This window comes from Podarcis pityusensis (assembly GCF_964106645.2).
Source record: "Podarcis pityusensis genome assembly, chromosome: 1".
NCBI classification, from domain to species: Eukaryota; Metazoa; Chordata; class Lepidosauria; order Squamata; family Lacertidae; genus Podarcis; species Podarcis pityusensis.
Genome location: NC_138028.1, coordinates 103,674,175 through 103,698,120, shown reverse-complemented (window position 1 = coordinate 103,698,120; position 23,946 = coordinate 103,674,175). Strand labels below are relative to the sequence as shown.

Genomic DNA, 23,946 nt, shown 5'->3' with positions numbered 1-23,946 from the left:
CGCAACGGTCCTGCAAGATGGGATACCAATGTATGTACCTGCTATGTGGCAAATGCTGTAAATAAATAATAGTATGTTTTTTTAATTGCCTATTTTGCACACTATGGTTATAGCCCCACCATATGTCTTATTCCCTGTAGTTGATGGTAGAGGGTGGGACATGGACTCAGATCTGACTCCAACTCTCAGCTTACTTCTGCCCCCACAATGTACTGTTTGTCAATAGTGCAGCAGGGTAGTTAAGAGACTGAGATATAAATCGGGCAGATCACCTTTGCCATGAACTTACTAGGTGGCCTTAGCCAAGCCACAACCTTTCTGTCTCAGGGACACACCCCTGGAATATACAGTGGGCCCTGTAAGGTAGGCAAGAGCGGGATAGTCCATGTGAAATACTTTCAACACTCAAAAGCAATATACAAATGCTTGTATTTGTTATGTATTATTACTACAACCATGATTTATCATACTGTTAATTATTATTAGCTTCCCCCCGCTTTATCCTAGAACTTGCCCAAACCACAACCATTTTTAGAGAAGTTGCTGAGTGTACACCTCTTTACCCAGTTCCCTGCTGACACCTTTTCTTGTCCTCACCTCTTCTTCTACTGTGCAGGCCTGCAGAAAAGACTATTTATACTTATATCCTTGCAAAGTGCTTAGCCAGCAGGGATATAAACACTTGTCATCATGTGACTATGCAGCATAGCCCCAACTCTACACCTCAACATCCTCTGTAATACTGTACTAAATTAGGTACGTAAGAAGCTGCCTTTTGCCAAATCAAGCTGTATGTCCATCTAGCTCAGTATTATCTCCTCGACTGGCAATGGCTCTCTAGAGTCTCATGAATTGGACTTCCATATCACCTCCTACCTGATCATTTTTACTTTTCTATTTTTTTGAACGGGAGATGCCTGAGACTTGACTCTGGGATGGTCACCTTCCACATTCAAAGCATACACTTTATCACTAAGGTATGCTCATTCCTCAATTTATTTGTCCTTCTTGGGATTCTCTATAGAAAGAAATGGCTCTTTATGGCCATTTAACATCAAAACAAATCTCTTTTGGGGAATGCAGAGCAAATGTCTCCAGAACACAGTTTCTAATACTTGGAAGGCAGTTTCCAGCTTATGCACCAGCGACTGAGCTACCACATAGATGGAAATTATTGCAAGATGGAAGAGGGGGAGATGAGCCTGTAATAAGTCTGCAGATTGTTCTGCTGGGCCTAATGCCAACAAATGCTGCTTTGCCAGCACTGCTGGTAGCTTGCACAGTCAGCTTCCTTTGCTTTATTCGGGAGCTCTGAAGATGAAAGAGAAGAACATTTTTCCTGACGGCATGTCATTTTTCACTTTTCCTCTGGAAACAAAAATTAGTCAGCGCCACAATAATGAACCAGCATCCCCCTTCACTTTCCTTTTTGTTAGGCGCAACATAATGCAAGTGGACTTGTGGTCCTTCTGTTTAATTATTAATATGAAACATTCAACCTGCCCTTTCAACCAATACTTTGTGACTGAGGAGGGCCGCATTGTGGTCACCCTGCCTGAAATGTAAAGCTATTGCTCTGAAAACATTACCCAGGGAAACATCCTGTGAAGGGTTGCAATGGTTCTGAAGAACAGCAAAGGGTTTCACAACAAAGGTCTTGCGGTGCATGTGCTCTTAAAGAAGGCAAGGTTTTATGAACCTCAGGACACTCCTGAAAGGATCATAGAACCATAGAATTATAGAGCTGGAAGGGACCCCACGATTTATGTGGTCTAACCCCCTGCAATGCAGGAATCTTAGCTAAAGCATCCATGACAGATGACCATCCAACCTCTGCTTAGAAAGCTCCACAGAAGAGGTCCACAACCTCCCGAGGGAGACCAATTCACAGTTTCACAGCACATATGAACTGTAAAGCCAGAATACATGAAGCCTGCTTCTGCATTACCAGGGACATATCAGTCTATTGTGTGTACTCCTGCACACACGTGTGAACGAAGGCAAGTCAGACCAAAACATACCACACAAGCGTGCTTCACATAAACAGAACACGAGAGGAGAGGAGCAAACCAGACTTCTCTTGTTTCATGCATGCATCAGGAGTCTATCAGCTGAAACAATTTTGATCCTGCTTGTAATAAGTAAGGGCTAAGCATGAAATTGAATACTTTCAGTCAAGGATGAGACATGTGAAGCAGGAAAGCATAGTAGTCCTGTTTCTGATATTGACAACGCGGATATCAAGAGGGCAAGCAGGGAGTCTATCTGTCAGATGCTGTGTGGTGGTTGCTATGAGTAACCAGGCAGGACTCCGACCTGCCTTTTACAGGTTTTATTGGTGCAAACTATTTACAGTGCAGAACCCCAAAGTTCATGTCCATCTTAGTCACTTGCAGAATCCGGGAGTGGCCCCTTCCAGCTTTTTCGCCAACATAAGAACTTAGACACCCCAAGCCTCCGCCTCCCCTCCTTGCGTTTCACCCCTCTGAGCAAGCTGGGTGAGGGAAGTGGCGTGCGTCCCTCCTGGCCAGCCCAGTTAGGTGAGGCGCTGGGGCTCTCAGCAGCATCCTCGAGCCCTATCCCACCTTGGTTGGCCCCTTCCCTCTCTTCTCCATTGGAGGCGTGGCTTTTCCCCTCGCTGGAAGAGGAACTGCTCCTCAGAAGCATCGGAGGCTCTGCCTCCCTCCCCTGTTCCGATGGCAGTCCCCTGACACAATCCAAGACGCTGCCTTGGATGGATTCGTAGGCCTTATGCCATTATTTTCTGACCGTACAGCACCATACTGGTGAGGATCGAAAGTACTGGGAAAGTAGAATTAAGAGGAAAATGAGGGAGGATACCACTTCTCTACCCACTGGAAGCCCAGCATTCAATCTAGAATGACCTGCTGCTACATCTGGATTTTTGCAAAGCTGGGGAACCTTTGGCTCATCCCTCATCCCTCATAATTATTCCATGATGGATGGGACTGTTGGAAGTTGCAGTCCAAAGGCTCCCCAGGCCTATATTACAGTGAAAGGCCCTTTAATCTTTTTTTTTTTAATGAAGGGTGGTCTATAAATAATTTTAATCAATGTAAATAATAATAATATGTTTACAGCCCATCTATTTTTTGCCTCGCTGTGCCACTTCACAAACAAGGAAACTGGCAAATCCAGTCAGTTTTCATCACAATTCTCAGCTGCATCTCCCTTTGGGCATAATGTGCTGTACTACACCACAACAGAACTGGTGGAATGGCAGCCAGTTTAAACATTTAAGCCAGTCAGAAGGAAATTAAAAATGAAAAGCCAGCAGACTATATATAGCTGCCTGACTCAAGGGTTCTCTTCAAAGTTTTCCATCCTCCAATTACCAGTGCTATTCAGGAGGCAGAAATGAGAAAGAAAGCTGTGAGAAGGATGATATTCAGAAGGCATCCCTAACAAAGAACCACTTGGCTATACTTGGATCACATATTATGCCACAATAATGGCAAAAATTAATTGATCTTTGCAAATATCTGACAGATGACTGGCTACTGACTATATACATTCAGGAATACTTTGAAGGTCCAAGATTTAGAAGATGACGTATCCTGCATATGTACTTCATTGAAACATGTTTCATTGACATTTCAAAGTCTTCATGTTTGACCCATGTCACATTCATATATATAATGCAATAAAATTATGTATTCTTCTTTAACCAAATCCTGAACTTCTGCAGAGCACATTCTGTCTACAGTCCTGCTCCCAACTTCAGCACCTGAATACTTAGAATATATTGAGTGGGTGAAGAACTGTGCCCACTAAAACTTCCCAACTTCATACATTCAAGCAGGAGATGAGAAAGATGCATCAAGAGGAACACTGTGATTAAATGGACAAGTCTATCTCATCCTTCTCAATCCTGTATTTTGGACTGCACCTCCCATCATCCCCAGTGAGTATGGCCAATGGTAAAAAATAATAGGAGTTGTAGTCAAAAATATCTGGAGGCCACTAAATTGTGGAAGGGTTGTCTATACAACTTGCAATCCCCAAGGGCCATGAGAAATGGGATGTGGGGACAAAAGGAAGAAGTTTACTGCGGATTATGAAAAGAGTGGCAAACTGTAAAAATATTCTTGTCTTTTAGCATTCAAAGTATTTTCAAATCTGAAGCATTTAAGATGTTTACTTCCAGGAATTAATGACCCCTCCTCTCTACATCAACTCCCCTCCCCCAATAAAGACATATTCTTAATAGTATTATAAGAGGGCTTAAAAGGAGGATTAAAATAAAACTTAGTAAAGGCCTGGAGCTGCATTTAAAGCATCATAAAAAGCATGATTTAACAATGGGTAGCAAACATTCCCATCTTTTCCTACAATAATCTGAGCCTGTAACTCTGAATGCAAATTGGCTTTCAAATATATATTTTTCCATCCACCAGCTCAAGCACCACAGACATTTTGATTTAATTAAATTCTAAGCTGGTGGATTATTCTGTCATTCCACCATCTGCACACAACAAGTGAGTGATTCCCCTTGCCTGCTCCACCCCCGAACCTGTTCTCTAAAAAGGCGGTAAAGACTTAGCTAAAGCAGAGGTGGCATTTTATTCCATCATTAAACTTAAAAGGGGGAGGAGGTGGGAGCTGCGGAGGGAACTGGTTATTTTATAAGAAGCAAAATGCTAATTCTCACTTCCCTTCTTATGACAGACTACACAGTCACTTGGATTCTCACCACATCCAACCTCCAGTGGCTCAAGGAATTCCACACAATTATTACTATTTCATCTAAAAATTAAAACACCAAATACAGTCAGCCATATCACATCTAAAAAGAGGAGCCTTGAAGCACTTGTAGAAAGTGTTCCATTTCTGATGAAATGGAAAGAATTCCATATTGGCAGAGCAGCGACCAAGATGGCCTCTCTACACATCCATAGACCAAGATGTTCTTGGCGAATCAGACAATGTGACAGCCTCAAATTAAGTGGCATTCTAGGTAAGTAAACACACATTAATATTCAAACTTGTAAAAATACCATGTGTGCCCATGGCCTCCACCTTACATGCTACAACATGTAAGAAGGCCAATCACAGGTTTTGGAAGGTATTAATTTAACACTGACCTATAAGAGATTTACATAGAGCAGAGAACCAGCAATTTGATTAGAGCTTGCTGCTATTTTTCTGCATTTTTCAAACCACATGAATGTTTCACATAATGTGTGGAGCAGTCCTTTAACCACCTGGGAATGGAGAACATGTGGCCTTTAGCCTTATTTAATGCAGATGGGGAGAGAGAGGCTCCTCAGGGAAAAAACACACCAATGGAACAATGGAAGGAAGCAGGAATATGTTTTTTTTGGAACACTACACTACTTTACTGCATAAGAAATGGTCATCGTGTCCTTGGCTAACAAGAATCAGCAGCAGCTCGCAGCTTTCTATAGGACTCATGAGGGTTATAAACCACCTAGAAAATCAGCACAGCAGGAAGCCAGTCAGTCGTTTTTGACAGATGTGCATTTGGAAGGAAAATAGGCAACCGTGTGACAGATAAGGCTGCTTCTAGACCAGGCAAATGTGCCACCACGACCACATTCAAGTATGTTAAATAATGCACATTTAATGCACACTAAAAGCTGAACTGTGCATTATTAAATACTGGTAGAGTTATTTTGCAGTCTACTGCTAGCATGTCCTCCCTGCAGCATGTTATTCTCTTCTTTAGTTTGAGCTGCACATTCATTTACAAAGAGAGCAGGGGGGCTTATCTGCCACTGCCAGGGGCTCACATCCATGGTGACTAGAATGGAGGATAAGCTTGCAGTACCTCTACTACAAGTGCAACAAAATATTCATTTTGTTAAAGCCAATAAGCAAACTAAAGATACAAAATGTGTGGCATCAGGCTGATTGCAATGCTCTATCTCAGAAGTGTTGTGGACTGGAGAGGAGTTTAGGCACTGGGTTTGGGGGGCAGCAGATGGGCGGTAGAGGAGGAGAGGAGACATTCAGTTGGAAGCCTGCAATTTTCTGGGTACAAGTCAGAAAAATATGTCTGTAATTGCTGCCTAAGCTTCTGCTAGTTGTTTGTTTCCCATCCTTCCCAGGGAGGGTTATAACAATAAAAACAACATTATTTTTTTTGGGGGGGGGAACAACCCACAACCATAAAACAAGGGGGGGAGGTCCCAAATACATACACCTCAGGTGTCAAAAGTTGGGATAAAGAGGCTCATCCTCATCATTCTCTAAAAGCTGTACACTGAAGGGGCCAGATGCACCTCAGTGGCAAGGAAGTTTCATAGCTTAGGGGCCACAACACAGAATGCCTTTTCCTGGGCTATCACCCCACAAGCCTCTTAGGAACTACCAAAAGGGCCTTCTCTGTCAGTCTCAGCACCTGATAGGGTCTGTATGGAAGGAAGCAGTCTTTCAGGTATCTGGGACCTGAGTCATTCAAGGCTTTAAACATGAATACGAGCACCTTGAATTGGGCCCAGAAATGAACTGGCAAAGTGTAAATTGTATCTGGCTACCAATGGTATAGGCACGCAGGTGGCACTGTGGGTTAAACCACAGAGCCTAGGACTTGCTGATCAGAAGGTCGGCGGTTCGAATGGGGTGAGCTCCCGTTGCTCGGTCCCTGCTCCTGCCAACCTAGCAGTTCAAAAGCACGTCAAAGTGCAAGTAGATAAAAAGGTAACACTCTGGCGGGAAGGTAAACGGCGTTTCCGTGTGCTGCTCTGGTTCGCCAGAAGCAGCTTAGTCATGCTGGCCACATGACTTGGAAGCTGTACGCCGGCTCCCTCGGGCCAATAAAGCGAGATGAGCACCGCAACCCCAGAGACGGCCAAGACTGGACCTAATGGTCAGGGGTCCCTTTACCCTTTACCTTTGCCAATGGTATGGCTCAGTATAAGGAAGCTTCCTATGCTCCTGTATGTCACTAGAGGTTGCTACATACTACTCCTTTCCTATAAAGGTATAAAAAGGATTCACTCTGTTCTACAGAGGCAATCTAAGAAATTGGCTGCCAGTAGAAACTATTGTTGGCTAACAAGCCCAGTTACAGCTTGCGGATCCTTGGCTGTTATCAATTTTCTAACTGAGGAAACCCTAATAAGAATAGAAGGAAACCCAGAATACAGTTACAAAACTCTGATTATGTTATCAGATTTGACTGAAGAATGTGCTATTGCTTAGGAGAAGAGTAAAGTTAGCTTCTGATAAGCCAACCTTGCAATGCCCTTGCCATGCATGATCAAATTCTACCCAGTATATATGTAGCATGGCCAAAGGACCTCAGCTGGAGAAGAAGCCCCATTTATTTAGTGTAGGATGCTTTTAACCTACAGAACACTTTCCTATTCTGTGTAGGCTTAAGACAGAGAGAGATTCTAGCTTTCTAGATGTAACTGGTTGACTAAAAGCAGAGAGTCAAATATATGCTAAGAAACAACCACACATATTTATGCCCAGACTAGAACATTTGAGTTGGGTAAATTTCAAAATGGATGTGTGCATGCATACACATGCACATGCAATATATTATATTATACATACAACACAGTTGTTTGCTTGTGGTTTTTTTTTTTTAAAAAAAAACCTTACCATGAAAGTTTACCCTTCTAAAAATGCAGTTTAATTTTAGTGGAGTCTACCGGTTGTATCCTTCAAATTGTGGAAAGCTTTATACTCTAGCAAAGTGTTACACGCATAAAAGGTGGGAGGGAGAGGTTTTTGCAAAATGCCCCTTTTCCCCTGCAGCCCTCTGCAGTACCACCTGCATGTTCCTGGGAGTTCACCAACTCTCTGAAGCAGATTAGAGGAAGGTGTTATAGAGTAACAGAAAGAAAATCCACAGATACCACTTCTCCCCTTCCATTCATAGGAGCCTCTGCAGGATCTCTTTCTCTATTAGTAGCAAAATCCACTTCAGTGATTTCAAGCTGTTGTTCTTGTCTAATAAGCATATAGTCAATAAATCTATATTTGAAAAATCACTCTTACCTCCATGGTATGCGTTTTTCCTGAAGATGTTTGACCATAAGCAAAAATTGTACCATTGTATCCCTCAAGAACATCTGAAAGGAGAAAGAATGAATTTGGTTTTTTTATATAGGATACTATAATTCATCAAGGAAGATGCCATTAGCCAACATTTAGTCAGAGGATGGGGGGGGGAGGTAGGGGGGGAGGAACTAGGAAATTAGAAGGAGGTATCTGGCAGGAAAATGTACAGATGTACTGTGCAGGGTAACATAAAGAAACCAGATTTCTTCCCAGCTAGATCAAATTTAGAAAATAGCATCTGTTGTGACTTCCTACTGCTTCCCTGAATAAATATCATTTGGATACTGGTTAATGTCCAGTTTACTAATTGAGGAAGATAAGGAAAGAAGATAATTATATGAATCATGAGCTATGCCGGTTCCAAAGTAAAAGGAACAATGGCCGTTTTAAGATTTGCCTACTGCTTCTTCTCAATATAGGATTGTTTTATATTCATTTTTTCTTGTTATTTAATGGGAAAGGTGTAAGAAAGTTGATTCCAATGCCTACTCTCTTGAAAAGATATGGAGCCTAGAATACTTCCCAGTGTAAATTTGGCACAATGAGTTCCTCCTTCCCACATTATGGGGGACATCCAGTGGTGTCCGTCTGCCAGCAGAATGGTCTTCCACTCAAGCAAAGAGACCTTCCCTTCCTCTCTTTCCAACCTGCACCCCAATAAAATCTGCTCTGGAGGATTGAGGGATTCACTGGAGCATATGGGGAAGCTGTAGGGGAAAGAAGAGGAAGGAGAAGCCCTGTTACATGAGTGGAAGTAACCTAGTGAAGACTGAGGACAGAATATTATATCTTAGAGCTCATATGGTGAAAGAAATTAGACTGGAACAGAAAGTTACTTTCAGCGCATACTTATTTTAGAAAGGAAATGACTCTCAAGATCAGAAGGAATAAAAGTTATAATAAAGAACACAAAATATTATGTTTCCCTCCCCCTGCCAAATTCTTGAAAGTTACTTTGGCTTGTAAAATATAAGCAGTTGGATTCACCTAACGAGTTCTCTCAGTGCAAGCCCTGCACAAGGGCTTCTGCATGCACATCAGGGCTTTCCCTCCCGCTTTTCCCACAGTGCTCCCCAAAATTGGCTCACGGAGTCAGGAGAACACCCAGAGCAGCATGCAGGGGGAGGAGGGGACAGAATCACTCCATAAAGAAAGCTGTAATGCTTGCACTGCCAGGATGTCTACCACAGCACAACACTGAATACCACCCAAAAATTCACCAAACAAGGAAGTTAGGAATACAGGGGGGGAAATGTAATTAAGAGCCAGTAAGACCACATTGTTCCCACACAATATGTTGTGAGGTTGACACACACTCTTCTTCACCTGGCACAACTTCTGCTGTTAAGAGTCTGCCCTGTAGCACAAACAGCTTCAAGGATTTGTGACAAGAGAAACCATGTCCCACCCCACCCACCCCAAAATCCCTACAACTGTTGCAGAAATTCCAGGTACCTACTCTCAGTTCCACAAAGGGAGCTGTCCATTCAAGAAACAGAATGAGTGGACTAGCATGCATTTTGGAATTGCCAGGTGGAAAAGAGAGAAGGGCTCCTGACCCTTTTAATAGTTGTGTGAAAACCTAAGAGCAAACTGCTGGGTCAGGACAAAGGTTCATCTAGTCCAACATCCTGTTCAACAGTGACCAACCAGATGCCCATGGGCAAGACCTGAGCAGAAGAACATACTCCTGCATCTGTGTTTCTCAGCAACTGGAGACATACTGGCTAAAAGTAGCAGTGTATTGTCATACAAGCTATGTCTGATAAAATTCCCTCCTCTGCACAACTGTTAAAAGTGCAGGAACCGTGCCCTCCTTTTTTCATCAGGCTACTATCGCATAGCTTTTGGCTCACTAGGGTTTGTTGAACTGGGCTACCTAAGCTGCTGGTATAGTCAAGTGACAGTCAGTAGGGTAGTGAGAATAAATAAATACCCCTCTTAAAGAAGATGGTGTTACAACAACTTTTACTGATGGAGGTTGAGGTGGACTATAAAAGCCTCAAAGCAACTTGTAAAAAAACAAACCATCATGCTTTTAATAGCAAACAAGGGTGCTTATCAGGTTGGAAGTGCTTATCAGGTTGGAAGTAAAACTGGGTCACCCCAAAACATATTTCTATATGCTCAGAGGATTTCCTGGGTATGCAGAAGTATATAAATTTGAAAGAGAAAACAGGAAAGGTATTTTTTATGTGAGCTTCAAATCCTACAGAATGCTAAAGGCAGAGAGAGAAAATACTAGAATAACTAATCATTGTTTGGAGAAGAACCTTATATGTATCTGAAAAGCGTGGGGAGAGACACTGCTGTCTAATCACAGTGACTGTAAAATTATTAATTCGTCTACAGTTTTCTATAAGCAGTTACCATCCCAGGGGAAGAAATCATACAAATCCAGTGACTCTTTCCTTCTTAACCCCATTTCAAAGCTTCAGTTTTCTCTTTAGCTTACTAGGAACCTTAAATCACCATGCTACTATGCAAAAACACTGAAGAGCAACAAAGAAATACTGGCATAGATAAACAATGAATACTAGGACATAGAAAATTTTCCCTGTCCTTCTGCATCACAAACATAAAAACAGAACCACATTACTGATGATAATAAACCTTGTTTCTTTCCTACTGCAAGACTGACAGCACTGATCTCACAAAATGGAAAAAAACTGAACTAAAGGTTTAGCCTTTAAACACAATAATTTATGTTTCTGGCCAGCCTCTTGCTCTTAGCAAAGGGGTCCCTAAACAGCTGGAGGAATTACAAGCTTGTGGAATTGCAAAGTCTCATTCTGAATGCCTTCCTAAAAGCAACATCATATTGATTTTCAGTTCAATGAAACAAGACTTGCATATTATTGAGACAGCAGCTTTCCTTGGTAGAGCAATCAGTTGTGGTTTCAAATAGATAATTATGAACCAGATTTTTAACCATCCATGCACTGTATTTCACTCAAAAGAAACCACTTAGGCTGAAAATTAACATTTAATTTAGCTCTGTTTTTTTTTAAAAAAAAAAACCAAAAGCTTAGGGCAAATAAACAAGGTAAATGAAAGGCACTTTTTTAGAAATAAAAAAAAACATATTTAGAGCACGCTAATTTTAAAACACTTAGATCCAATAGATAGTCAATATTTTTACTTACTAAAAATAATTACTAAAATCTGGATCTTGCAATATCTTCCTAGACATTTACAAAGATATTAAGAATCAGTTTTTCCAAAAATTAGACAATATCCTGACTTGTATGTTTTAATGCAGATTTGCTAATCTACTAGGTCAATATGCTTTGAGGTAATCAGTAAAATTGTTGCTCTTTTCTGAAATGAAACTTAAGATGTTTGTGCAGAATTTGGAATGGCTGATTGTTAGGTTTACAATCAAAGCTGGCAGTTCAGGAACAAACCATCAAAAACCTCCTGAGTTCTATCACACCCACGGAGCTGTCCAGAGGAATAGTGCTGATGGCTGTGTACTAAAAAGGCACTGCCGAAACCTACATCAAGATCCCGGAGTGTTGTCTTCTTCCAAACTGAAGAATTTCTTTATATATAGACCAGGGCTACCTAAACTGTGGTCCATAAGCTTCATTCAGGTGGTCTATGACATGTCTGCGGATATGTGGCTGAAGACCAGACACAGCACATCCATCACAATAAATATTCATATTGATTTGTAATTGCATTTTAATTGTTTCTTATATTTCTTATATTGTATTTATTGTATTACAATTTGGAATTTTAATTGTCAAACCATAAACTATCACATATAAGAAAAACAAAAGATAATAAAAAATACAATTAAACATCATACAGCATTTAGCACAGTGTAGGACAATTAATACAACATTCAGAAAAACCATAAGGCCCAGACTCTCAGCAGTTTTCAAATGGTCTGCTGCAAAGAAAGTTTGGAAATCCCTGATACAGACTAGGGCAGATTCTTAAGCCGTGTTTCCATTTCATGCTAATCATAACAGAGGAATGCAGAATTCACACAGGAGAAACAAAATCAAGGACAGACTCCACATGTTCCTGCTCTTTTCTGTTCATGAATTTCTACACTGATAAAATAGCAACCATATTACTCCTGTAACACAAGTTCAGTTCAAAATTACACACACACACCTCCCTCTACATTTTACAAAATAGATATACCTGCAGTTTATTATTCAATGGTCATGCAATAATATAACCCAAAGGAGTCGGTCAATAGTTTATTCACTGTGGACTGAGGATGTCTCAGTAAGCAATTATTTGAAGAAAATCATTAAAATATCATTTTGCCTTTATCCAAGGCTCCAGATGTCCCTTGTGAACAGCCACAGTAAAAAAGACAAATGCCCACCAGTTTGCGTATATTGGCCATTTCTTATTCCTACGCACTCCAGTAACATCTTCTAGTAACCATGGTGCTTAATTCCTCCCAGTCAGCAGGATTCAGCTGATAGAACAGTCATTTTCCTGCACAGAAAATGGACTGAAGCCTTTCTATTCTCCTAACAACAAATAGCTAGAGCAGGACATGAGAGAAAGCAGGGGGAACAATTTACAGGAAATTGTGGTTGAAGCTTGGGGGAGAAATATCAGTGTTAACATATTGCAATGAAGCCAGCTTTAAAATATACTAAGATCTCCCCCATCCCCCTTTGGAATAATTCTGAGTATCAGGAGGAGTTAGAGAAAGATTATATGTGATATTTAAGACAGGAGAAAGAGAAGCCATCGCTTTGCCTTTCAACTATGAATCCCCAGATTCAAAACTGCATGTCAACATAACACTATTGGTATCCATACCAACTGACAAAATGATTACGGAATGAAGTGGCAAGCTCCACAATTAAGATATCTTTTTAAAATAGCGTTTCCAGCTCCAAGTCACTAAATGGGAACAGTCCCGAAGGACCAGGTTGCCACTGAGAATAAATGAGGACATGATTAATTTATTCATTGGGAGGGATAGGTATAACCCTATCAGTTAGTCTAATAAGGTTAATAGCACTCCGGAAAAACCAGCAGATGGATAAAGGCACTGCAGACACCAATCTGCATCCAAAATAAAGGCCACACCTGAGCCAGATTAACAAGGTCAAAGGTGGGGAATGCTGGATGAATAGTTGAAACTATAGGCCCAGAGAACTGAAGGCCACCCCATCAATGGTTTAGGTTTACAAATGCCTCATCTTAGACAACATTATCATTATTTGTCACACATCACAGTCATAGCAGTTACAGAAATAGATGCCAATGCTATGGAGATTTTAGAATCATGTCTCTGCCAAAAAAAGAGCGTTTTCAAGAATGGTTCCAGAAACTTGGTAAGTTCATAGTTCTAGCTTCAGAGAGGCTCATCAAGTACAGCTATCTCTTTAAAAGTTAAAGCTGAAAGGAATTTCAGAAGCTGTCTTACACCAAGTCAGATTGTTCATCCACCTTGTCGAGTCCAGTTTGACTGGCCATAGCATGGGGAGGGTCCAAGTAGAGAGCTTTTCCACTCACCTTTTACCTGCTCCTTTTCACTAGAGGTTCAAGGGATTGGACCTATGTGTTTCTGCATACAAAGCAGGTACTTTACTAATGAGCTATGCTATTCAGAAGTAGGGCAATTCAAGATGCATGGATTTTTCTACCTGAGCTACAGGCTGAGATCCTTGAGCTCCCAGTTTATTTCAGAGGTTTTCACATCTCACCTGTAGCTCCATAAATATCAACAGAAACAAAGAAAAATTACCCCGTTCCACCTTTGTTTACCACCCACTCTCTATTTCAGTTTGCCACGAGCCCTTTCAGGCATGACTAGAAATTATTTGAGAATCTCTTACCTTTAACAATCTGCTTGGCACAAGCATTATAGACTTGTTCTTGGGATGTATTCGAAGGGAACACTCTATCGAAGACATAGGGTTTCCCTTGCTGAAATAAAAACAAAAGGTATTTTTACGAAAGACCACAAATGACAAAAGGGTTATCATAAAAGCCTACAGAGAACCATATAAAACAGCACACCTGCTCAATTTGGATTGTTGATTACTACAAAAGATGTTCCTATGGCATATCTGGCATTTGTGAGATAGCCTTTTCAGAGCACTTAGCAAACAGAAACTAGAATTCTAATTTCCTAGAAGCTTATCAGATTCATCATCGTATGAAGGAAACAGAATAGGCTCAAACATTAACATTGCAGTTGGAAAGGTCTAACCTCCTTCTTTAGCAATTAAAAATATAAAATGAATAATCTGAACAGAAACTGGCATTTGTAATATCAAAACATTACAATCTCTCTCATATAATATCTTATTCCCACTGAATCCTACATTAACAGCACATTAAGGTACAGATATACCTTGTTTCAATTAAGGAAAGAGAAATGTTTAAAGGGACATGGGTCTATGGTTGAGATTATATTACCAAGAAATGGGAAACTCATCATAATACCTTCCTCCTTCCAATTGTGTGAAGTGGGTGGCAGAAACATCAGTGTTATATTATTAGGATAGAAAATAATATAATATATTGTACTCGCATACAAAAGCCTCATTTTTAATAAGAAGCAGGAGGAAGATTTTGACATGGTCACAGTCTTTCAAGTGTCATGCAAAAGTGATTTCAAATGCAATACAAAGAATTAAGTAAAAAAAAAGGTAAAGGTAAAGGACTCCTGGATGGTTAAGTCCAGTCAAAGGCGACTATGGACGCTCATCTCGCTTTCAGTCCGAGAGAGCCAGCGTTTGTCCACAGACAGCTTTCCAGGTCACGTGGCTAGCAGGACTAAACCACTTCTGGCGCAATAGAACATCGTGACAGAAACCAGAGCTGCAGCGGTACCTATTTATCTACTTTGCACTGGCATGCTTTCAAACTGCTAGATTGGCAGAAGCTGGGACAGAGCAACGGGAGCTCACCCTGTCATGTGGATTCGAACTGCCAACCTTTCGGTCAGCAAGCCCAAAAGGCTCAGTGGTTTAGACCACAGCACCACCAGCGTCCCTCTAAAGAATTAAGTATTGGGTAGATGGTATTTGAGGATTAAGAACCTAAGAAAAGCCCTGCTGGATCAGGCCAAGGGATGATCTAGTCCATCCTTTTCGCACAGTGGCCAGCCAGATGCCCATGCTAAGTCCACAAGCAGGACACTGAATGGCATCCTGGTACAGTGGTGCCCCGCAAGACGAATGCCTCGCAAGACGGAAAACCCGCTAGACGAAAGGGTTTTCCGTTTTTCAATGCGCTTCGCAGGACGAATTTCCCTATGGGCTTGCTTCGCAAGACGAAAATGTCTTGCGAGTCTTGAGATTTTTTTTCGCTTCCCCCCACCCTTTTTCTAAGCCGCTAAGCCTTTAATAGCCTTTTAGCAGCTAAGCCGCTAAGCCTTTAATAGCCGCTAAACCGCTAATAGCGCTAATCCGCTAAGCCGCTAATAGGGTTGCTTCGCAAGACGAAAAAACCGCTAGACGAAGATACTCGCGGAACGGATTAATTTCGTCTTGCGAGGCACCACTGTATAGTGCTTCATGGATGCCAGTAAATACATAAAAAGAGGTATGGGCAAAAGGTGATGAGAATGCATTCTAGAATATCCAAGCACACATACACAATTATTTCCCAGATCAGCCAAAAGGGGGAGAACACATTATCCAGCTCAGCCAAGAAGCGTAACTGGCAGCCCCTATTCCCAGGGCTCCTCTTCCAGCTATCCTTGGTACAGTTGTCAATCTGAAGGGCTCACAGAGGAGCAGAGCACATATTATATCCATTACACTCATGCTGAAACAGCCTCCTCTTTAGATTCTGATGCACAGAACTCACAGTGCAATGAGGTCATCACATTGCAAGTTTTCCTTTTGATACCTATAAATGCCGGGAACACAGATACTCGCCTAACAGCACAATCCACATTGCAAGCACACACGCTGAACCCTGTCCGTGGAGCCTACCCCCCAAAGAAAGAGACAAGAGACCAAAGTATGGGTTCAGATTGGCCACAACTTTATTTAACTTCAGAATGTGGGGAACTTGGCATAGGCCTTAGCATGTAACCCTGTTAGCTTGTCCAGGTCTGAGGATGTGCAGGGCAATGAGGTGCAATGGGAGGGGACTGTAAAGCACAAACTTACACAGCGTGCCCTCCCACCTTAACTCCGCTGGGAGTTTGACCTACATGCTGCCGCTCTAGGGCCAGGGACTCCCACAATCAACCCTTTAAGGGGCCCTGCAAACGCTGCTACATGGGGGTGCATGAAATGCCTCCCCCGCAACTTGAAGATATGACTAAAGGATACCTTGCCAAAGACTAGATCCGCCACCCGAGGCCCTAAGGAATCCACATTGCAAGTACAATTACCGTATGTTACAGCCAGAACAAGGAAAACTTGGCTTAAGGATTCTGCCAAAAATGGCCTCAACTAGAGGCTATGTAAGGGGGAGGGGGCAGAGTCCTCATGACAACTATAAACAGCATCTTGTCTGGCCACGAATCACAGGCACTTTAAACCCTCTCAACACTGGTTCATGGGTGGAATGAAAAGCCCTTTGCTCAATTAAAAAAACCACACAACTTCTTTTTTAAAAAAGAAGAAGAAAAAACACAACTGTTACCAACCCAAACTTGTCATTTAAGACTGCAAGCTACCTTCTATACAGGTAGGTTCTACTATGTTGTAAAATTTAGTTTTAGCTGTGACTGTCACCTGCAACCAGATGTTCTGACACACATAATTCACAAGTTTCACTTTTATTTATCCATAAAGGCAGCTATAAACCTGTCACCTGCTTAAGTTAGAGTTCTGAAGACCGGTAGCAAAAAAATGTGCAAAAGCCACATTCAAAAGCAATATATTATCCATGAAATGAGATCTCACCTGCAATATTTTGTGTTTCAATGTCAGTGTGTGCTACTGACTATAAATCTATCCTTTTATCATAATGGTTCAAAATCTACAGTGTAGTAACATATTGTAATAAAAAAATGCAATGTGTTTAAGACACATGTTAAGTCCAGCAGCCACCATAATTCAACATTTTACCCCTTTTAACATGCCTAAGGTGATAGCTTAAGGCAGAAGGGATACTCAAAGCCTGAACTGTTCAGTTTCCAGAGAAGACCAAGGTTGATGCATGTTGCCCAAGCAGGGAAACACTTACTGTAAGGCCCTATAAAACCAGGTAACTTGTAGGACTCACTAGAATTCAGCTAAGCAATCAATCATATTTTTATTGTACCAAGATGAAAGTACAAGTTCTTCTATCAGACATGTATGAGTAAGCAGCTAAAAAAAAATTTTTACCAGTTCTTTCGGGACAAAGAACCAGTTCATTTATTTCAGAATTTTTACAAGAGTCACCACATTAAATACACACACACACACATATTCATTTTTTTTCTTTATGAAGACAAATGTGCATTATGGTTTTTGCATATATTGCTATTTGTAGTGTGACAAAAATAACCACGATAGAGAGCCACACTCAGAAACACTTTGAGCAAACCACAAGCAAGAAAGAAAAAGATTGTCTGAGAAACAGCAAAGTATTGCAATCTTGTTTAAGTGTTCAGATATAGAAAGTTATATTGGATTTATTTTTCTTTCTTTTTTAAAAGATTGTATTCCACCCTGGAATGTTACGGTGAATGGTGCATAAGAAATCTAGCAAATAAAATAAAAAATAGGGAGTGTGTTTTCTATAAATGAGAGAGAGAGAGAGAGAGAGAGAGAGAGAAGGAAAGAGAGAGAAATTATGTTGGAAGTATGTGCACCTAGTGCAATGTGTATCATGTCTTGGATCAGCCAAGTGATATCATTTCAAGCTTTTTGGTGAAAAGGTAAGGCAACAAATGTACTGAATTTTAAAAGAGAGGGAGAATAAGCCCTGAAATAGAGTAAGAATTGCTTCCTGACTCAAGCAGGGCAGTTGCTGTGAAGAAAACTGCACCTAAACATTCATTACCATCTAGATCATTCATGCTGTAAATATAAAACTAAGCAAAAATCCTCAGGCAGTTGCACCAAGTTAACAGAAATCACCATTAAGCTACAGCCAACACTCCCTTCAGGCGTACACATATTAGGTTGCCATTAAAACTGTGTCATCTCTTAAGACACAGTTCCCTACCTGGGGGCTGCGATGAGCTGCAAGAACTCAATTACTGAATGCTTGCACACCGCTTTGCAAATGTGAATCATTGCCAAAAAAAAAATGCTATCTACCACCAACTCCTCATTATGCTCAAGGCCAGCATAAAACAACAACAGCAACAAAAAGTAAATAAAAAACCAGCACAACCAGCTTCCTGCAACCTTCTTCTATCAAACTTCCCTTGTGTGCAAAACTGCATACCAAGAACCAAGCACATTTTTGACAGGAAGCACAGAAGTGCATTTGTATGATTTTATCCATTACTAAGAACTCTAGAAATATGTCTATAGGAGAAGATGTGCATTAAAGAGAGAGAGGGAAGGGCTATCACATTATTATATGTATTATTATATGCAGTGCTTTTTTTCTTTAAAAGTGTTTAGGGGTACTCTCGTTTTGACTCAAGAAAATCACCATTTTATAGTTCAAATTGGGAAAAATAAATACAGTAAATGGACAAAAGTACAAAGATTCACAAAATGTTTAGGGGTATGCATCCCCAGTGCCCCCTAAGAAAAAAAGCACTGATTATATGTATTTATACCCCGCCCAGACAAGGACTCAAGGCAGCTTACAGATAAAATAGGAGCAACACAGAAAAACAAAAACAAAGAAACCATTAAACATTACTATATAAAAAATATAAATCTGGTCTGGAACAGTAGATGCAGCAGCACTAGTAAAGCTAAGGAGTGTGGGCTTGGTCAGCAATCTAGATGGGAGGCCATTGGAAACATAATCAGCAGGTAGGAAATAGGATTAATAAATACAAAAAGGGCTTTACAGCATTCCAAACTGGACACTAGCATATGCTACAACTGCTGTCTGGCTGCTCCATTACTGCCACCATCTCCTTCTCTTATATTGTGGCCAGCTATATTGTATTATATTATATATATTATATTGTGGTGCTTTCTTTCCCAGAAGTAGGAGAAGGGCCATCCATCCAAGCACACAGTGAAAAGAAAGCATATTGCATCAAGCGCTCTCTTTCTTGGTTCACATGACTCCCCCTTGCTACCACTGTCGTCTACTGGGCCATAGCTCAGTGGTGGAGCATCTGCTTTGCATGCGAGCAGCCCTGAGTCCAATCCCTGACATCTCCAGGTAGCACAAGGAAAGGACTCTGCCTGAAATCCTGCAGAGCCACCAACTGTCGGCGCAGACAGCCTGAGCTAGATAGACCAATGGACTCAGTATAAGGCAGATCCCTATGTTCTTAATGGGAAAGAAAAAGCACCTGGCACTGAAGATGTACAGCTTCATATTATCTCAGGAACTGGCTGTGGGGCACTCTGTTCTAGGTGGAAACCTATGGTATTGACTATAGGTCATTTAAAAATTGTTGCAGTTCACCTAGGGACTTCACAGTGGAGGATGAGTAATAAATTCAATAGTAGTATTACAATAACCAACACCACAGCCGCCATACAGTGGCCAGCCAATGCTATACTTTTCACAGTTTGCAGATAGGCAACAGCCACACACCACATCAAAGTACATTCACAGCACTGTGAGCATCTTTAAACACATGCCCACCATTTTCCTAAGCCAGCATTTGATGCATATCTTTTCCACTTCGTCTCTCACTGCTTGAGTACCAATCTTTATGTTCCCCATTAATACTCACTTTGTTCTCCTACAACAGCAGTTTTGGAAAGGGTGCTTTAACATATTGCATGTGGACCCTTTGTTCAATAACATCAACATAGCTTACCAGATGTGATCATCAAAATGTGTTTGGCAAGAAGAACCTAGGATAAGCTTCTGCTCAAGTAAATTAGCAGTGTCCGTGGTGAACGGGTCAAAATTACCCATAAATTCACCACAGCAGGGTCTTGTTTTCCTTACGATATCAGTATTCAATGAGGGATGAAATGGTGGCCATGAAGAAGTTGTAGGGCAAGACTGCTGTACAAAAAAAAGCAATTAAAATAGCTTCTAACACATGATTTCACAAGCGGAAAAAATAATGAGTCTATGCTGTAGCCTTCCCCTATGAATATCAATACCAGACCAGGCAACAAAATTGCTCTTTTGGTCACCCATTAAGTAGACACAATATAAAACCCATTCCATACTGGCAGAATGGGAGAGAGAACAAATGACTCACATTTCCTGTTCTCAAATATTTTGGGTGCACACAACCCTTGAAATACAAGCTATCTCAACATAAAGGGGGCAGGTGCATGAATTCTATTTTTAATTTTGTGTGTGTGTGTGTGTGTGTGTGTAGATATATATATATGGATATATGGTAAAGGACCCATGACAGTTAAGTCCAGTTGCAGACGACTCTGGGGTTGCAGGGCTCATCTTGCTTTACAGGTTGAGAGAGCCGGCGCTTGTCTGAAGACAATTTTTCCAGGTCATGTGGCTAGCATGACTAAGCCGCTTCTGGTGCAATGGAACACAGAAACCAGAGCAGAGCACGGAAATGCCATTTACCTTCCCGTCAGAACAGTACCTATTTATCTACTTGCACTTTTTTTTGGTGTGTTTCGAACTGCTAGGTTGGCAGGAGCTGGGACCGAGCTACGGGAGCTCACTGCGTTGCGGGGATTCGAACCGCCAATCTTCTGATCAACAAGCCCAAGAGGTTCAGTGGTTTAAACCACAGCGCCACCCGCGTCCCTTTAACCAAAATATAGACAACAGCAATAGTGAATCACTAATAATTCCTGTGATCATCTTTCCCTCACCACCCCTTTTGTGAACAAACTCAAGCTACCTTCCATTTGAAACCACACAAGCCTCAAATATGTATTCCTTCAGTGAACAATGCTCTTCAGTCGTTCAAACTGTATCACATTGAGCCTCCATACATCAGAAAGATGGACTGAGTAATACTGACAGAAAGGAAGTGAGTGAACCTTCTCTCTCCCTCCCTGTCTGAAAAAGAGAACTGTCTTCATACATATATAATGGGTCTGACAGAAATACTACATTGAACTTTACAGAAAAATAATAATAATGAAACTGTTTTTTTCTGAATTTTTTAAATACACACTTGCATCTTATAACCTTCTACTAAAGCCAAAGAAGTCCTACAAATCTTATTTTTCATTCTTCTAAGTTTTTCATTTATTCAATGATCTCCCAGAGCACCAAATTTACACAAACATCCTAACTTCAGCCAAGGCATCATACAACCAAGACCAGGTCACTCTTAACAACCTGCTAGCTTATGAGGAGAAAATGTTCCTAGACTTCTGACAAGAACTCCTAGCAACCTCCAACAGGTTCTCACATCTGCTTTTTCTTTACTTCTCCAGACCTCAGTGCAAGTTTCTCCTGCTGTGTCTTGCCATACTGTGCCCACAAATATGACTAGACTCCACCCTTCCCTTGAATCTCACGCACCAGGCTCAAAGTACTCACATGTTACGTATCATGGATAAGCTTAAAAACAAAGGGCGAACCTTCTGCCAGTTCTTCCTTTGTCCATACTGCTTCACACAAGGCCTTGCTCAAGGGAGAGAAGTCTTCTCCATTACAGAGTGTTTTGGATACAATACAAAGCATCAAGCGAAGTCTCTGCTCTCTTAGGTTCCCTTTACTCTAAAGGTTCTCCTGCCTATTCCTGAAGTCCTCTGCACACATCAGAGCACATAGAGAGTGGGGTGAGGGGAGATTTAGTAGTGAGGCAGAAGAGACTGGTTAGTAAGAAAAGCCCATTTTTATGAACCTCTCCAAGAGTTTTCCTTGTACACTAGGAAATACTGACAGGTTTCAAAAATTATGATCAGATGTGCCTAGGACTTCTACTACTATTACTACTTTTAGACTTTGAACTAGAAGACTACATGCGACAAAGTTGTTTTGGACACTACCCTCTGTTCCAAAACAGGAATGCCATATAACATGGGAAGAGGTATTCAAGAAATCAAAACCACAAAACTCTCATGGGTGTATAGTGGTACCTTGGGTTAAGAAATTAATTCGTTCTGGAGGTCTGTTCTTAACCTGAAACTGTTCTTAACCTGAGGTACCACTTTAGCTAATGGGGCCTCCCGCTGCCATAGTGCCGCCGCCACACGATTTCTGTTCTCATCCTGTAGCAAAGTTCTTAACCCAAGTTACTATTTCTGGGTTAGGGGTGTCTGTAACCTGAAGTGTCTGTAACCTGAAGCGTCTGTAACCCGAGGTACTGAACTGTGATACTTTGGCTCAAAGGTCTTTTACCTTTCTGTCTTGCACTAGTATAATCCCGAAGCGCTAGCACTGGGCTACTGGCAGGAGGCCTTGAGTAGCCAAGTTGTAGCATGCAGTGCTTTGCACAGGTCAGAGGTGAATGGAGCAGGGTGCACTGCCAGCATGCAGGGTTTTCAGTGTTAATTTCTATTCTGTTCATAATATCATGATCAGAACTGCACGCACCTCCCCTATGTCTGGACACCATCGCATAAAACATTCATTCTACACCTTTAGGTGCCAGGCAAAAATGTTCCTTTTTAACCAGGCCTCTGGTTGATTTGATTGACATCCTATGTACACCCTTTTAAAATGTGGCTTTTGGGGGGATATTATTGAGTTGGTGTTTTTATTTTGATTATGTATTATGTGGTTTTATATTTTGATTTTATTCTGTGAACTGCCCTGATACCTCCAGGTACAGGGCAGTATAAAAATTCAACAAGTAATAAAATAAAAGTAAATAATCAACTCAAATATACTATTGCTACACTATTTGTCATGAAATAGGGTAAAATTCATTTCTTACATTTCTTCATGCTGCAATAGTGTAATTGCACAATTTCACACATGAAGCCTTTTGTTGCACTGTACAGGACTATGATCAAACAAGAAATAATGCAGGTGCACATTTTGCTTAGATGTGTATTTCTCATCTACTTCCCGACTTTTGTGCTTTACATGCTGTCAGACATGATGTTCTTTTTTCAAGACCCCATAATCAATTATTGTTTCGAGAATCCCTCATTGATTCCTTTTGTCATTTCTTCCAATTTTGTTCTAATCTCACCCACTGTGTTTCACTTTCCCCCCTCCTGCCATGCCATTTTCAGTCTACAGCCAGTTTTCTCACTTAGAGAGAGGGGGAGGTGGAAATCAATATTCTAAATCAAGAGAAAGCAGAAGCAACCCAGCTGAGAAGCACAAAGCACAGTCAGCACCAGCTAAATAACCGAGCCAGGTCACCGGTGGCTTGAATTCTAAACCCAAAGAATACTAGTCAGCAGGATACCAGCTTCTAAAGAGAGCAAACGGGGTGGGGAGGGAAAGCATTTCCATTGATGAAGTGGTAGCTAGTGATATTCCATAATTTACTGCGCATGACAAAGCCTTAATCTGTGTTCATATCATATCATATCATATCATAAAATATCATATCTTTCTTTAAAAGCATTGTGGAATAACTGATGGGGACACTGACCTCTTTGAAGGCCAAAGCAAGAATGCTGGTCTGTAAAAACATGGAAAGCCCCAACACTATCATTCATTTACAATGGGACCTCCTTTGTCACCCTGACTTGGCTGTCCAACAAAGGCGAGCAATGAATTAAGATTCTAATATTACAGCTGATCCCATATAATCAAGAAGCATGCGCTCCCTCAAACACTCACAATGGCACATACAGTTGTGCATGCTGACACAGACAAAACATCTGTATTCTTCTGGCCTGTTGCACCCAACAAATGAAAATCTCATCTGCCTGTGTTCCAATTCAAGTGAATTTATCAAGGTCTAAACATTAAATGGAACTTGCTTTATTTATTTATTTGATGAGCATG

General features: G+C 41.1%; 1 protein-coding gene across 2 annotated transcripts in view; it reads right to left on the bottom strand.

Moving 5' to 3' along the window:
* The window catches only part of KIF5C (kinesin family member 5C), a 78,730-nt gene that overhangs the window by 44,884 nt on the left and 9,900 nt on the right, over positions 1-23,946 (bottom strand). For both annotated transcript variants that reach the window (XM_081006403.1, XM_081006402.1), the window contains exons 2-3: positions 13,881-13,971; positions 7,996-8,069 (exon numbers count right to left, since the gene is read on the bottom strand). In XM_081006403.1, coding sequence (XP_080862529.1) covers positions 7,996-8,069; positions 13,881-13,971 — 165 coding nt within the window. The remainder of the gene's footprint in view (positions 1-7,995; positions 8,070-13,880; positions 13,972-23,946) is intronic.